This window comes from Papio anubis, chromosome 4 (assembly GCF_008728515.1).
Source record: "Papio anubis isolate 15944 chromosome 4, Panubis1.0, whole genome shotgun sequence".
Classification (NCBI taxonomy): domain Eukaryota; kingdom Metazoa; phylum Chordata; class Mammalia; order Primates; family Cercopithecidae; genus Papio; species Papio anubis.
Window position 1 is genome coordinate 90727315 of NC_044979.1, and position 18319 is coordinate 90745633.

At 34.4% G+C, this 18319-nt stretch overlaps 1 protein-coding gene across 1 annotated transcript in view; it reads left to right on the forward strand.

Moving 5' to 3' along the window:
- Nucleotides 1–2169: 2169 nt before the first annotated feature.
- The window catches only part of ABCB5 (ATP binding cassette subfamily B member 5), a 131527-nt gene continuing 115377 nt past the window's right edge, over nt 2170–18319 (forward strand). Inside the window, exons 1-4 of the mRNA XM_031665315.1 lie at nt 2170–4659; nt 7943–7997; nt 10026–10176; nt 13457–13511. Coding sequence (XP_031521175.1) covers nt 4607–4659; nt 7943–7997; nt 10026–10176; nt 13457–13511 — 314 coding nt within the window. The 5' untranslated portion in view covers nt 2170–4606. The remainder of the gene's footprint in view (nt 4660–7942; nt 7998–10025; nt 10177–13456; nt 13512–18319) is intronic.

The following is an 18319-nucleotide window of genomic DNA, read 5'->3' on the forward strand; positions in this document are numbered from 1 at the left end:
CTCCTAACTCAGCCACCCAAGTAGCTAAAAAGATTTCACGATATATATGTGCTACATTTTCTTCTTGTTTTTGCTTTTTTCGTTTTGTTTTGTTTTGTTTTGAGATGGAATCTTGTTCTGTCACCCAAGCTGGAGTGCAGTGGCACGATCTCAGCTCACTGCAACCTCCACCTCCCGGGTTCAAGCGATTCTTCTGCCTCAGCTACCCAAGTAGCTGAGACTACAGGCATGTACCACCATGGCAGGCTAATTTTTGTATCTTTTGTATCATGGCAGGGTTTCACCATGTTGTCCAGGCTGTTCTCAAATTCCTGGCCTCAAGTGATCCACCCACTTCGACCTCCCAAACTGCTGGGATTATGGGTGTGAGCCACCATGCCCAGCCACGTGCCACATTTTCTTTATGTAATTCACCATTGATGGCACCCAGCTTGCTTCCATGTGTCTGCTATTGTGAATAGTGCTGTCATGAACATAAGAGTGCATGCATCTTTTGTGTAGAATGATTTCTTTTCCTTTGGAATTGCTGGATTGAATGGTAGTTCTGTTTTAAGTTCTTTGAGAAATCACCATACTGCTTTCCACAGTGGCTGAACTAATTTACATTTTCACCAGCCTTATACAAGTGTTCCCTCTTCTCCACAGCCTTGCCAGTATCTGTTATTTTTTGACTTTTTAATAGTAGTCATTCTGATTGGTGTGAAGTGGTATCTCATTGTGTTTTGATTTGCAATTTTCTCATGATTAGTGATGGTGAGCATTTTTTTATGTTTGTTTTGGTCACTTGTATGTCTTCTTTTGAGAAGTGTTTGTTCATATCCTTTGCCCATTTTTAATGGGTGTTTTTTTGTTTGTTTGTTTGTTTTTGCTTCTTGAGTTAAATTTCTTATAGATTTTAGATATTAGACCTTTATTGGATGCATAGTTTGCACATATTTTCTCCCATTTTGTAGGTTTTCTATTTACTTTGTTGATAGTTTCTCTTGCTATGTAGAAGCTCTTTAGTTTCTTTAGGTCCCATCTGCCAATTTTTGCTTTTGTCACAATTGCTTTTGAGCACATAAGCTGTAAATTCTTTGCCAAGGCCAATGACAACAAGGATATTTCTTAGGTTTTCTTCCAGGGTTTTTATAGTTTCAGGTTTTATGTTTAAATCTTTAATCAATCTTGAATTAATTTTTATATATGGTGAAATGTAGGGGTCCAGTTTCATTCTTCTGCATATAGCTAGCCAGTTATCCCAGCACCATTTATTGGAGTCATTTCCCCATTGTTTATGTTTGTTGACTTTGTTAAAGATCAGATGGCTATGGGTGTCATACTTTATTTCTGGGTCCTGAATTCTGCTCCATTGATCTGTGTGTCTCTTTTTGTATCAATACCATGCTGTTTTGGTTACTGTAGCCTTATAGTATACTTTGAAGTCAGGGTAATGTGATGTGTTTAGCTTTGTTCTTTTTCTTTAGGGTTGCTTATAGATTAGAAAATATCAGAAAGGACAGTCTATTTAACAAGTAAAACTGGATATCCACATTCAAAAGAATGAAGTTGAACTCTTACTTTACACCATATAAAAAACCAACTCAAAAATAGGTTAAAGACCTAATCATAAGTGTGAAAATTATCCAACTCCAGAAAAACACATGGGAAAAAGCTTTATGATATTGGATTTGGCAAAGATTTCTTAGATATGATGCCAAAAACACAGGCAAAAACAATTAAAAAGTAGATAATTTTTTCTTCAAAATTAAAAACTTTTGCTTATTAAAGGAAACTATCCAGAGAGAAGAAAGAAAATCCATATAATAAAAGAAAACATTTGCAAATCATGTACTTAATAATATCCAGAATATATAAAGAACACCTACAACTTACTACAAAAAAAAAAAAACACCAAAAACGCAATTTTAAAATGGGCAACAGATTTGAATAGACATTTCTTCACAGAAGATACAAATGAGCAGTAAGCATATGAGATACTCAATATCACTATTCATTAGGGAATTGCAAATCGAAACCACAATGAGATACCACATCACACCCATCAGGATTTCTATTGTCCATTAATCAGAAAATAACAAGTGTTAGTGAGGACATGAAGAAATTGAAACCCGTGTACATTGCTAGTAGGAATGTAAAGTAAAACAGCTGCTATGAAAAACAGTATGAATATTTCTCAAAAAGTTAAACATAGACTAACCACTTGATCCAGCAATTCTACATCTAAGTATATACCCAAAAGAACTGAAAGGAGGATACTCAAGCAAATACTTGTATGCCAATGTTCACAGAAACATTATTCACAATAGCCAAAAGGTGAAAACAGTCCAAGTGTCCATCAACAGATGTGTCAATTTAAAAAATGTACTATATATGTGCACCAGAATAGTATTAAGCCTTAAAAAGGAATAAAATTTGGATACATTGATGAACCTTGAAAACATTATGTTAAGTGAAATAAGCCAGATACAAAAGAAAAAATATTGTATGATTCCATTCATATGAGACACCTAGAATAGTAAAACAGAGGTTACCAGAGACTGCCAGTAGGAGATAACAGAAGTTATTGTTTAATGGATGTAGAATTTCAGTTTGTGATGATGAAAAAGTTCTGAAGATAGATATGGTGATGGTTATACAACATTGAGTATGCCCTTAATCCCGCTGAAATGTATACTTCAGATGGTAAAATGTTAAATTTTGTTATGTATATTTTGATAAAATTAAAAGACTGTTTTAAAAAGTTCTGCATTTTTAATCATGTCCAGGCTGGTGCCTATGCTGCTGCTCTTGGGACCATTCTGAGTAGTAAGACTACAGTCTAGAGTAAAGAATAAAACATGGGGTTCCTCAGGAAAAGGAAACATATCTTTTGATTCTTACAAACTAATAGCTGTCATATCATATAAACTCAATACTTTTTTCAATTATTCATGAGGAAAGAGAGAAAAATATATAATCTAATAGGTTAACTAGGATTTGTAATATAATGCAGAATGTGTCATGAATATAATACAGATACAAGCAAAGAGCAAAAGGAAATCAGAGAAGGAGGTGATAATTTTCAGGGAACAATAGTAGGGTAATAAAGTCAATGCCTTGCATAAAGTATTACTCAATAAATATTTCTTGTGCAAATGTGCTGTTGAATTGTTAAAATTTTACCTATTATAATTAAGAACTCAACCAACTAACTAAAAAGATATAGGACTGTACAATAGAAAACCAGGTATACAGACACTATGGCTCTTTTTAAAAAGTGTTTATTTGGCTCAGTGAACTTTCTTTGCTCACATTGTTTCCCAAGTGCAGTATGACATGGAGAACACAATGTGCTTTACCTGGATACTCACCAGTGTTGTAATCAGTTACAGCACGATCAGAAGTTAAGCTTGGTAAAGCACAGTTATGAAAGTGCAGCTCGTTATTTATTGAGGATAGAATGCATACATGATTTTGGCATAAACGAACAGATCATGCACTTACCAAGGCGAGCCTTAATTGTTTTGATTTCTTTCTATGAATGGATGCATTTTTATTTTATAATTATTAATTTCTATAAAATGCAAATGTTTGAGATTTGTCAATCATTTTATTACTTTTCTTACATACATGTCAGATTAATGGAGATGGTATAAAGTCAGTTTAGCAGTTGTAAATATCTCCCCTATGAAGTATGACCATTTACTCCTGTAAAAGGAAGAAGCAGCCAACAGATGGCTGTATTTGTATTATGCCTTCCTCCTTGGCGCTGAAAGCAGTTCTGATCCACTTTCAATGAGAAGTTTACTACTTGAAACTTCATTAGCTTTTTCAGATGTGTAGGGACTCTTTAATTAATTTGTAATTCCACTTTAAAGTTTAAAGCCATATCTTTATAATTGTCTTTATATAGGGTAATATTTTATATGGCCTAACAAATGAGACTGAGTCAAAAACATCTCTGTAGATCCATAATAAAATGATAATTTATAATTTATGAACATAATTGTGATCTTAAGACAAGGTAAAATCCTCAAGTATCATCCCAAGGAAGAGTAAATTATGCTTAATACAATTTTAATGATGAGTGGATTTTCAAAATATTCTAATTTTTTGTAACTGTTAATCCAGTTTGTGAAAGCTCCAAACTTTGTTTGATAAAGTAGAAAACCCTATTCCCTCAAACTGCTGGCTAACAAAAAGTACTGCATCAGTTTTTTAAAGAGAAAAAAGCATGAAGTAGATTAAACATTTTCACCAATTCCAGTCAAATGAGTGGCAAAGTAGGAATATCTAATATCCTGACAAACAGTGCATTTTCCTTGGAATCTCACTTTCCTTCTTTTATTCTAATTCCAACACTTTCATTAGCTCCAAATCTAAGCCTAGAATGAAGCAAGGAAGTTATAAATTCAATGACAAAATTTGAATCCGTGAACTGCCAAGCCAGAAACTTCAGCTGGAGTGGGGGGCTAGGCAGGGTGAAATTCTGAGATGCTTTCTCTTTCAAACTGTGGGAGATGTGGGGCGTAGAGAAAGGTGTATATCAACTAAGTGATAAAAGTCACATAGCCATGATACATTTATTAAAATTGTATTTCAGAAGAAGTAAATTGTAAATAAGATGGAAAATTCTGAAAGAGCTGAAGAAATGCAAGAAAATTATCAGAGAAATGGGTAAGCTTTCACTAAGTTCTGTAAGTATTCTTCTACAACTTCACATGCAACTCATCCTTTCCACACCTGTAGCAAAAATGTTTATAAGTTTTTCCCAAAAATAGCAATGCTATTTGCATTTTGCTGAACTTCAACATAAGCAGTCTTATAACTAATTTAATAGTGATTTTAGGAAGTGCAATAGGATTAATTGTAATAGGATTTATTTATCCAGGATTTATTGATTTAGTGCTTCAGATATCTCTTCTTCTGAATTTCTTGTTGTTAATTTCTTGTCCACCATTATATAGAAGAAAGGCACCTACAAATTTTAATTTCAATTATCTGTGGACCCTTCATTCCATGTGGTACATTTAATACAAGAAAATATTGGATTCCGATTATTTTTTCACTGAATAGAGGTCTCTGTGAATATGTATGTTACACAAGTTTCTACACCTGGAATTCATTAATTGAGAGTTTTTAAATTGAAATAATTTTACATCTATTTTATTTCCACTTTTACCATAATAATTGTGTTATATTTGGACATACAATCTATAAAACTGGAGAAGACCCCCCCAGGTCATGTAGTTTATTAATTCAGCAAATAGCCAGAGAGGGTGTTCTTTTGAGTCATTTTCTTATGAGTCAGAATCAGAAACTTCCTTAGGCTAAAGCAAATTCCATTTGGGAACATTTTGAAAATCAAAAGAACTGCATTCCAAACTTCTTTAATCTTTTTGTTATTATTTTCCCAAAGTAAATGTTCCCCTTTCTAAGCACCTTTTCCTCATAAATTCAAAACATTATCTAAAGATGCCCTAGCATCCTAGTGTGAGGGGATGCTGAGGGGACAGGTTTATTTTAGAACACATTTGTGCTCTTAAGCATTACCTGTGGACTGAATAAATTATGTGTTCAGCATATATTTCACAGGAGGCATTGTAACTGGACAGTTAAGAGTTCGGGCTCTGGCATCAGACTGAAGTTCCATCACTGGCTACATAAACTTGGGTTGTTTTACTCCGTGACTGTTTCCTCATCTTTAAAGTGGTCATGATAATAATATACTACAGACCTCATTGGTGAACCACAAAAGCTTATAGGTCAGTAGCAATACCAACAGCAAACTGCAACGTCTACATGCTATCGCACAGAAAATTAGAATGGGGAGGTGGTTGTTTTTGCTGGTTTCCATGAGGAACTGAGAAAATACACACCTAATTTCATTTGGATGACTAAAGAAGACTGGAGAGAATGGGAGAAAACAATATGAAAGAAAATAGCAACAGGAATTGAAGGTAGGGGTTGGATGGGCCCTGAAAAGTGAAATTAGTGGAATATAGGTGTGGGGTCTGGCCATGAAATATAGGCAGTATTCTTATTAGGTGGAGGTGACACATTTGGAGCTGAGAGCAGAATCGTCGCAGCTCTGGGCCATGCTGATTTGCACTAATGAAAGTACTGGGTCACCAACCTCTCTAAGATCCCCTCTAGTTTGCAAACCAGCAACTAGCACGCTAGAACTAGGAGCTAGTGCGGGTGTGACCCGCACAATGGAATCAGTTTCCTCTGGGCGCCTCAGGCTCCGCCCTCGGTCTTCGCCAAAGGACACTTGGTCCCAAGAACTGTGTAGAGGGAGGAGACCCCCAAACCCGCCCACCTGCCCACATGCTGCTTTCTTATCTCAACGCTGATAAAGAGACTTTCACAAAACGGCCCAAGCCCTCCTTCCAAACCTTTCCATGAAGGTCAATCGGAGTCAGAAATTATTTCCCTGAAACAACATTTACCAAGAGAAGAGGGTTTACTGGGTCTTAAGCTTCAAAATCTGCATCTAGAGGTGGGGAAAGGGATTGTAGGGTTTTGCAGTGGTAAAGCATTTTTTTGTCATCTCATGCCTCACCCCAGAGCAAATTGACCGGAACACAAGTAAATATTAATCTCAGGTGGAATAAAATTAAGTGAATTGTCATTTATCAAAGCTGGCAGAACAATGCGTTATGAAGCTGGAGAGAAGCCAGATGTTTGTCTTCCTGTGATGTCTTTATAAAAAACTTAAACTGTTCCCTCCAGTCTTCTCTTAATGTTTCAGAATTTTGCGCATGCGTGTGTGTGTGTGTGTGTGTGTGTGTGTGTGTGTGTGTGTGTGTGTGTGTAACTGACGGATTGCTGTGAAATCAGTGGATACAATGTTCAGCTTTCATTTGGACCTCCTTGAAATGTGAGCATACAAAGCTAAGAAATGAAATTTTCAAAAAGGGAGACAAAAGTCAGAGTACAGTTGTTTAATGTGTGCCTACTAGAACTCATTTCATTTAAAGCTCAGATTTTGTTACTAAAGGTTAAAAATTACAGTCCATCACTTCATGCTCATTATGATGGCTAATACTAAAAAAGATAAAAGAAAAAGGAAAGAACAACTGTTGGTGAGGATATAGAGAAACTGGAATCCTTGTGCTGGCAGGAATGTAAAATGGTGCAGTTGCTATGGAAGACACTATGAATGCTCCTCAAAAAATTAATAGTAGGATTAACACGTAACCCAGCAATTCTACTTCTGGGTATATACTCAAACGAATTAAAAGCAGTGAGTTGAAGAGATATTTGTACACTCATATTCTTAACAGCATTAATAGGAATAGCCAAAATGTGGAAGCAGTCTTAAGTGTTCGACAAAACGTGGCAAAAACATATAATGCAATACTATTCAACCTTAAAAAGTAAAAATTGCAACATCTACTACAATGTAGATGAAACACGAAGACATTATGCTAAGTGAATAATTCAAGGATGAACTTTGAAGACAGCCAGACACGAAAGGAGAAATGCTGTATGATTCTATTTCTCTGAGGTGCCTAGAGCAGTCAGATTCATAGAGACAAAACAGAACCGCGGTAGACAGGGGCTGGGAGGAGGGGACGATGGGAAAATGTGTAATGTGTACAGAGGTTTAGTTTTGCAAAGTAAAAAGAGTTCTGTGGGTAAATCAAAATAAATGGTGGCACAACAATGTGACTGTACTTAGTGCCTTGGTTATACAATTACAATTATTCAAGAAGATAAAGTCTACATTATATCTATTTTACCACAACTTTAAGAAATTCTACTCCAAACACGTCTTCAAGTTGCTACCCTAACAAGTTTACAGACAACCAGTGACAATTGTCTATTATTAAGTTTATTTTTAAAATTTCAATATTGGTAGAAATTTGCTACGAAGGTAGCAAACTATTAATGGAAAAATTTTGCAAATTATATTCACATTGCAACTGTTGCATTTTGAACTTTTATTTTCCAGAACTGTAGAAGAACAGTCAAAACTGAAAAAGGAAGCTGTTGGATCTATTGAGATAGTAAGTGAAATCAGTTAGAAAGTATATGCATTAAAGATTTTAGAGACTTGTCAGTAGTGCCTAGAATGATTGTGTTTATTAGATTGCATCCATTATTTGTGGAAAAGAGGGAACTAAAAGATTCATTAAACTATCATAGGAAAAAGTATAAATAATCTCAAAATTCCACAATAAAGGATAGGGAAAAATAGCATAACATCCACATAATGACTCGGTGTTTTAAAAGTGTTTGTGGGGTGTGTGTGTGTGTATCATACATAAATGTTACCAAAGGATATTTCTGAGTGGTGGGAAATTATGAGTGACTTTTACCATCTATGTTTACATTTCAGTATATTCCAATGATTCTGCATTGTTAAGTGTTGTTATTATTTTTAAAGTGTTACAAATCCTTTTAAATTAAAAATAATTATCTAAGTATATTTTAAAGCCTGTGTATCAGAGAATGTGTCACTACCCTTCTCTGAAATCATGTTTAAGGAGCGTTTCATGCATGTGTTCCCAGACATGGACTTCACCAACTTTAATCTCTGTGTCAGCCTGGCTGTCAATGTTATGCCCCTATAAATATACATGAAACAGCCCCTGTTTTTTCAAAAGTCAATTTAAAAAGAAAACTGAATAGTAGCAGAACATGATAAACTTTATCAAGGAGATAGCATTATTCTGGAGGAAGGTGGAGAAGGAGATACTCTCTTAATGTCCATAATGCCGAATGCAATGCTGTGGAAGTAACACTATAAATATTTATTAGCTATTGCACTGATGAATGGAAAAATAATTTTTTGGTCTCCATTCATAAAATACGCAGTAAGTTCCTCTTGCTGTTATTCAGATCTAATTACATTTTAATACTATTTAAATTTTATTTTGGCCTCTCTTGGTAAAATAAATAATCCATGTTTTCAATTCTGCTCATGGTTTGGTTTTGGACAGATGCTATGGGGACAGAATAGAATATAAAACACTCAACAGATGGTTTCAGGCATTTCTTTCTTATTCCAAACAGCCCTTAAAAATTATTATTGACCCCCTTAAATATCCTTATTTACAGGATAGGCATGTTCTGGGTAGAAAAAAAAATCTAAGGAATTTAAAATAATCACAAATATAATTCATTACAGTTTTACCAGTTAGTTCTGGTCACTGCACTTAGCCATGACATTGCTATGATGCCGGTGAGCCTAGGGCATTGAAAGTGTGTAGATCAACTTTCCATAAACTAAGATATTGTTGTTGCAGTCTCCAAAATATCTTAACTTATTCCAAAATCAACCAAATGGAATGAAGATTCATACCCACATCTGACCTGACTTGTGTCAGGTATCTACAATTTGTACTGATTTAGCTGCTTTATTTATTTTTATTATTATTATACTTTAAGTTCTAGGGTACATGTGCACAACATGCATGTTTGTTATATAGGTGTACATGTGTCATGTTGGTTTGCTGCACCCATCAACTTGACATTTACATTAGGTGTTTCTCCTAATACTATCCCTCCCCCAGCCCCTGACCTCCCAACAGGCCCCGGTATGTGATGTTCCCCGCCCTGTGTCCATGTGTTCTCATTGTTCAACTTCCACCTATGAGTGAGAACATGTGGTGTTTGGTTTTCTGTCCTTGTGATAGTTTGCTGAGAATGATGGTTTCCAGCTTCGTCCATGTCCCTGAAAAGGACATGAACTCATCCTTTTTTATGACTGCATAGTATTCCATGGTGTATATGTGCCACATTTTCTTAATCCAGTCTATCATTGATGGACATTTGGGTTGGTTCCAAGTCTCTGCTCTGTGAATAGTTAGCTACTTTACTTTTTAATGCCTTTAAAGGAGATGGTAAATTCTTAGTTTTAGTATTTGTTTTTACTTTAGATATAAATGCATATCTATGATTTTATGCATTTATTTACCATCTTAATGTGTAAAGTCATGTTTACTAGGTGGCAAAGGCTGTAGGCTGCTGTTTTGTGTGTGTGTGCTTGGTGTGTTTGTTTGTTTTACACCTGTGGTGCTTGTTTTCCTCAGTTCCGCTTTGCTGATGGTCTGGACATCATACTCATGATCCTGGGTATACTGGCATCACTGGTCAATGGAGCCTGCCTTCCTTTAATGTCACTGGTTTTAGGAGAAATGAGTGATAACCTTATTAGTGGATGTCTAGTCCAAACTAACACAAGTGAGTATACGATTATTTTTCTGTATCACTCAAGACACAAAAGCATTGAATAAAGCAAACACACGTTAAGCTCGTATGGCAGACCATTGTGTTGTAAAACAGTATCCATATAACGTGTATTTAAGTCATTTATTCTGCTATATTGCTAAGGCACTAAAGAAACAAAATCTTCATGACCACTGAGGTCCATAATTAAAATAAATAAATAAGAAACAAAAATCCCCTATTAGGGTTCTCCAGAGAAACAGAATTATAGGATGTGCATGAGAAACAGAGAGAGAGAGAGTGTGTGTGTGTATAGAGAGATTTTAAAGAATTGGCTGGCTCACATGGTTATAGAGGTTGGCAAGTTCAAGAGGGTGGGCCGGCATGCTGGGGACTCAGCAGAGAGCCAATGTTGCAGTTCAAATCAGAAAGCCATTTACTGATGTTATGTAGGAATCATCTGAACCCCACAATAGTTCAGCTTATCTCTCTAAGAATTCAAATAATTTTTTATCAGAAGTGGTGATTACATCAGGATTTAATCAAAGGCTTGGGTCATCCCAGGCCACGAGGATGTAACACATCCTTTAAAAATAAGAAATCAAGGCCGGGTGCGGTGTCTCACGCCTGCAATCCCAGCACTTTGGGAGGCTGAGGCTGGTGGATCACTTGAGGTCAGGAGTTCGAGACTAGCCTGGCCAACATGGTGAAACCCCGTCTCTATTAAAAATACAAAAAATTAGCCAGCCATGGTAGCAGGTGCCTGTAATCCCAGCTACTTGGGAGGCTGAGGCAGGAGAATCGTTTGAACCCGGGAGGTGAAGGTTGCAGTAAGCCAAGATTGCACCATTGCACTCCAGCCTGGGCAACAAGAGTGAAACTCCATCTCAAGGAAAAAAAAGAAGGAGAAAGAGAGGAAGAGGAAGAGGAAGAGGAAGAGGAAGAGGAAGAGGAAGAAGAAGAAGAAGAAGAAGAAGAAGAGGAAGAGGAGGAGGAGGAGGGGGAAGAGGAAGAGGAAGAAATAATCAAGTATGATCAAATCTTTCAGTTTAGTAGTTACTTAGGTTTTTGTTTTTTGGTTTTTTTTTTAGTAGCTTTTAGCCATGCACTATATAACATAATGCAGAAGAGAAGAAGGAAATTATAGCACTAGAGACAGATACCCTGAATTGGTGGTGAAAGGAACTAGCAATTAGGTGTGGAAAAGGTGTTTTTATATTGCCCTTATTTGTAGGCATCTTTCATGTATCCTTTGTAGCATCCTATTTCAGGGTCATGTCTTTCAAGGTGACATTATTCTTTAGGTGTAAATTCCAGTGATTTTCCTACGCACTGATGTAATAGCTATGCAGTGTTTTTAATCTGGTAGATATTATAAATATTAGTAATTTCCTGATTTTTTGTGCTTTTCCCCAAATTCCACACTAGGAAGTATTGTTATAAATACTTATTATAACTGGGACAAATGACTCTTCATGACCTAGACTGTCTTTTCATCAACATTAGCCTATCTTTGTGCAGTCTACTTCCCTCTGTACTCTGTTTGACTTTAAATTCTAATTTATACCTAAATTATACCTTCTTGTTTTCCAAAAAGCAAATCTTTAAGCAAAAAAAAAAAAAAAATCTTTAAAGCAAAAAAATCTTTAAACCCAAAAGCAAATCTTTTACGTGTACTAATCTTGAGTGGAACAAACTCATTGCTTCCATCTCTGTCTTTCCATAATCTCCTGCTTAAACAGTTATGATTTTTTAAATATTTTTATAATATAAATAAAATTAAGGATATAAGTTAAAATCTGACATATTAATGATGTAAATTGATATATATGCTAAATAATTTGTTGTTAAACAAATGGAGCCACCAATTCACTGAGTAAATATTTATTGTCAACTACATCTCTATGAACAAATGAATGAATGAATGCATGAGTAAATGAGCAACCTGGCAACCTAAGACCTTCTGCTTGGCAGTATTCCTTTTGTTAAATTTTTTCTGTAATTGATTGCCTTACCTGTTTTGGATAGGCTAGGTACTACATATTTAATTGCTATTTCTGTGAATTCTAATTTTTCTTGTTGTTCAAGGCTTCTCCAGTTTCCTGGTTTTATCAAATGTGGTAAACATGTAGAGCAGTTCAATAATGATTTAGATAAATTCATGGATATTATTGGTATATTATAACATTGTTAAAGAGAAATAAGGATATTAAGAGGCAAACCTTCAACCTTCTAACATTGATTTTCAGGAGGATAATAGAGCAGGATTATTCATTCCTATAAATAAAAATATGAATAACAGCTATCATTATTTGGGGATCCATTTTTGTTTGAGTCCTGATCTTTCCAAAATATTACCTCCATCAACACAATCTATACACTGAGATTATGCCATTTTTATGAGATTGCAGGAACCATTTTTAGAAACAATGTTTATTTCCTTTATTTGCTCAGTTAAATCTCATTGAAATCTCCATTTCTGCCATATGAATTTTGGTATTTTTTCCTACCACAATTCCGTAAATAGAATAAGGGAGAAATTATTGTTTGCATATAAATAAAGATCATAAACATTGTAATATGTGATGATGTTATGGTTATAACAGATGAAGAGTCATGATGTCTGCAGTTCATTTCAAATGTTGATTATAAAGGTATAAGGAGAAAATTGGAATCATGGATATCGACCATGGTTTTGTGTTGTTGGTGAAATCAGGACTTTGGTATGTTTCACAGTGTACAATATTTTTTCCTACTAGAAGATATATAGAAAAGTTTACATAGAAAACTAACAACCTTTCAACATTGTTTTACCATGTTACTATCCTGGTTATACTCAACACGTTTCAATGAGCTTTCCATTTTTCCCATGGCTAATTCTTCTAGAACTTACACACATGTTCTTGCTTTTCTTGGACTTCTGAAATCATTCCCTGGAGTGTTTTAAACTGAATTCAAAGTGTATAATCTCAGGCAGAAGCAGGGAATTCTATTACTATTATTTTCATGACTGTTGCCTGATCAGAGATGTCCCAAAGAATTCTTTCCAGTTATGAACTATATGGTTAATGCTTCCTTATAGTTTTCCAAGTTTCATGAGTACTTCTTCAGAGCAGAGATAATTATTTCTAGTTCTAGGTTAAAGAATAGAAAATGAGATGATAATAAACCTGTTTGTGGGCAGTAAATCTGTTGTCTTAAGAGGGCACTATATTTGGTTTGGAGGGCTATCTGTGTGACAGTATGATCAATTATAAATTAATGTCCTCTATAATTTAAATAACCTTTTTTACAGCAAATTATCAGAACTGTACTCAGTCTCAAGAGAAGCTGAATGAAGATATGACTGTGTAAGTTCAAATGAAATGTTAATATCACATTTGTTGCCTGATGCTTTATTTAAAGCTTACAAGAAAAAAGCAACTGAAATTTTGTATGACCATTAATATTACATAACAAATGATTAAAGCGAACATTTCCTCTTCTTTCATTAGGTATATAAAATGCAATTAGCACATATTTTTTCTTCTACTCGAAAGGTGTATAGGTCATATGTTTTGAGTTGTATTTGACAAAGTTGTCATCAATTTAAAAGTTGTAAGGATTTGCATTTTTGTAGGAATTTTGCCTCCCAGCAATATCCTGGGAAAGAAAGGACTTGATTTGCCTTCTAAAAAATTATATTCCTTTTGAGGCTCATTGAAAATTCTATTTCTTTAAACATCAAAAATCACAAAATGTGTGCAACAAATAAATAGTAAAAGTAATAAAATACTTTTTAAAATAAAAATAGTAAGGTTTTATTCACACTAAATTTGGAGACTAATTATTCCGACTATTATGGTAAAGTTGTATCCAAACAAAAAATTGTAAAGTCTGAATAATAAATAATTTACAAGGATGTTCTGTTTTGTAATTTTAGGTATTAAACAGTATGGTTTATTTACTCAACATGTTCTGACTTTCTTAGGTAGACACTACCTCTCTCAGTATATGGACTGGATTTCCATACTGCCTCACTAAAACTTTCTGGGTCTTTACTCTAAATCTAAATGATTCCTATTCTTTTCCCCCAAAAATGAAGACACCATGTTGTCAAGGGACACCCATCACATTGCAGTGACATCTTCTGGGCCTTAATTCTTTTTTTAATTAAAAAATTACAATTGATGCACGATAATTGTACATATCTATGAGGTACATAGTGATGCTGTATAGTGATCAGATCAGATTAATTAGCATATTCATTATCTCAAACATTTATCATTTCTTCGTGTTGGGCGTATTCAGTATCTTTCTTCTAGCTATTTGAAATCATGTAATATATTATTGTTAACTATAGCCATAGTTAACTATAATACTATAGGACATTAGAACTTATTTCTTATATCTGGCTATAATTTTAGCATTAACAAATATCTCCTTATCCCTTCCTTCTCTCTACCTTTCCCAGCCTCTAATATCCTCTGTTCTTCTTTAGTTTTAATTCCTAATATGCCCTGTCCAATATGTTAGCCACGGCCATTTGTGGCTATATAATTTTGTTTATAGATTTAGGGGGTACAAGTGCAGTTGTGTTACATGGATATATTGCATAGTGGTGAAATCTGGGTTTTTTGTGTAACCATCACCCAAAAAGTAAACCTTGTAGCCATTAAGCAATTTCTCATCTCTTACACCCCCTTTTACCCTCTCAGCCTCTGCGTCTCCAATGTCTACTATTCCACTCTCTTTGTCCATGTGTACACATTATTTAGCTCCCACTTATAAGTGAGAACATGTGGTATTTGACTGTTTCTGAGTTATTTCATCTAAGATAATGGCCTCTAGGTCCATCCATGTTGCTGCAAAAAAAAAACCCATGATCTCACTATTTTTTATGGCCGAGTAGTATCGCATGCTATGTGTGTGTGTGTGTGTGTGTGTGTGTGTGTGTGTGTGTGTGTGTAAACATTTTCTTTATCCATTCATTCATTGATGAACACTTAGGTTGATTCCATATCTTTGCTATTGTGAATAGGGCTACAATAAACATACAAGTTCAGGTATCTTTCTGGCACAACGATTTCTTCTCCTTTGGGCACATACTCAGTAGTGACACTGCCAAATTGAATGGTAGTTCAACTTTTAGTTCTTTAAGAAATCTCTATACTGTTTTCCATAGAGGTTGTACTAATTTACATTACCCCCAATAGTGTATATATTCTCCTTTCTCTGCATTCTCACCAACATCTATTATTATTTGACTCTTTAATAGTAGACATTCTGATTGGTGTAAGACAGTGTTTCACTGTGGTTTTATTTGCATTTCTCTGATGATTACTGATATTAAGCATTTTTTCATATGCTTTTTGGCCATTTGTATGGCTCCTTTTGAAAAGTGTCTGTTCATGTCCTTTGCCCACTTTTTAATGGAGTTATTAAGGTTTATTTTATTGTTGTTGTTGAGATGTTTGAGTTCCTTGCAGATTCTAGATATTAGTTTTTTGTTGGTTGCATAGTTTGCAAATATTTTCTCCCATTCTACAGGTTGTCTTTTCACTCTAAAAGATAATCTAAAAGATTATTTCTTTTGGTGTGCAGAAGCTTTTTAATTTAATTAATTTCCATTTGTCTATTTTTGGTTTTGTTGCATTTGTTTTTGAGGTCTTAGTCATGAATTCTTTGTCAAGGCCAATGTCCAGAAGAGTTTCTCCTAAGTTTTCTTCTAGGATTCTTATCATGTCAGGTGTTAAATTTAAGTCTTTAATCCATCTTTAGTTGATTTTTGTATATGGTGAGAGATAGGGGTCCAGTTTTATTCTTTTGCTTACAGATTTCCAATTTTCCCAGCATCATTTATTAAATAGGATGTCCTTTTTCCAATGTATGTTTTTGTTGGCTTTGTTGAAGGTCAATTGGTTGTAGATACGTGGCTTTATTTCTAGGTTCTCTATTCTTTTTCCTTGATCTATGTGCCTATTATTATACCAGTACATGATGTTTTGGTTACTATAGCCTTGTAGTATAATTTGAAATCAGGTAGTGTGATACATCCAGCTATGTTCTTTCTGCTTATAGTTGCTTTGGTTATTAAGCCTTTTTTTTGTTGCAGATGAATTTCAGGATTGTCTTTTCTAATTCTGTGAAAAATGACATTGGCATTTTGATAGAAATTGCATTGAATGTATAGATTGCTTTGTCCAGTAAAGTCATCTTAATGATATTGATTCTTCATATCCATGAGCATGGGATGTTTTTCCATTTGTTTGTGTCATCTACAATTCCATTCATCAGTGTTTTGTAGTTTTCCTTGTAAAGATCTTTTAATTCCTTAAATATATTCTTAGATATTTTTGTAACTATTGTAAATGGGATTGATTTCTTGATTTGATTCTCATTTTGACCATTATTGGTATATAGAAATGTTACTGATTTTTGCACATTGATTTTACAACCCGAACCTTGACTGAATTTGTTAGCAAATCTAGGAGTATTTTGGTGGAATTGTTATGGTTTTCTAGGTATAAGATCATATTATCAGCAAATAAATAATTTGACTTTCTGTTTTCCAATTTGGATGCCGTTTATTTCTTTCTGTTGCTTGATTTCTCTATGAATATGAATTGATTAAAATTAAATGAAATTTAAAATTCAGTTTCTCATTCTCAATCACATGTCAAGTGTTAATAATTATATCTGGCTGGCTTCCATACAGTACAACATAGATATTGAACATTTTTTTCATCATGGAAAGTTCTATTGGATAGTGTTGTTCTGGGCTACAGTGTGAATGATGCTCCCTTGAATTGAGTTTTGCTGCAGCCTCAACTTTCTTTGGTGTAAAGTTCTTTTCTTAGCTAATTTTACATAAAATTTCTCTATATTGGATCTTTTGAAAATTCTTGATTAGGACCTAGGGGTGTGCTTTCTACTGAATTTTTGGTCTTACAATATTAAGGCAGGGCTCCAATGTACAGTCACAAAGTATATTTTTTTCCACAAAAAAGTTTAAAAATTTTTTAAATTGAGCATCTGTTTAAAAGTAGACAATAAAAGGGACAATAAGATGAAAAGATATGTCTATGTACAGTTATTTAAGGGCTACTAAATTTATAAGAAAACATACTTACCTTTTATAGTACTTGTTATACTATTATTTCTTTTTTTTTAAGATTTATTTAAATAATAAGAAATTTATTACTGAGACCAGCTGCAATGGCTCACTCATGTAATCCCAACATTTTAGGAGGCGGAGGCAGGTAGATCACTTGAGGTCAGGAGTTCAAGACCATCCTGGCTAACATGGTGAAACTCCATCTCTACTAAGAATACAAAAATTAGCTGGACAAGGTGGCAGGCACCTGTAGTCCCAGCTACTCGGCAAGCTGAGGCAGGACAATTGCTTGAACCCGGGAGTTGGAGGTTGCAGTGGAGTTTGAGATCACACCACTGCACTCAAACCTTGGCAACAGAGCAAGACTCCATCAAAAAAAAAAAAGAAGGAAGGAAGGAATTACCTATAATATTCAGTACATTATTATTAATCATAATTATTAAGTATTCAGTATGTTAATATTTTTTAAATATTTGAGATACATATTAAAGAAGACTCTTCAGTCAAATTGGTTTGAAAAACGTTATCTATGACAGCCTTCTATCGGATACATACATGACAGATATGGATAGTAAGGGGTTCATTTAGTTAGCTTGATTTAATCCAAGTTTTCCAAACCTATTAATGTTTGATTATGGAACCTAATTCATTTCTGCTAAAATTGATTAGCATCTGTGGAACTAATATTTTAATGAACACTGATTTGCATAATTTTTTGAGTATAAGGTGATAGTACTTCTTCCATCTGTAATAATCAGGAACTAAAGAATTCTATTCTGTTATTTTCCAAAGAAAATGACTCAGCTTTATAATTTTAATGTTAAGTCTTTGCCTCTGTCTTATTTCTCAGAAAATTTTTCTAAAAATAGTTGAATCTTTTGTTGCTGACTCCAGATTGGAATGACTAAATAGTGCCAGGACTACTGCTGGTCAATATGATGCCTCCTCTTTTGCTGTCAAAAGTTGATTACTTAATTTTTTGTTTTTAGATGGAGTTTTTGCTCTTGTTTCCCAGGCTGGAGTGCAATGGCACAATCTTGGCTCACTGCAATCTCTGCCTCT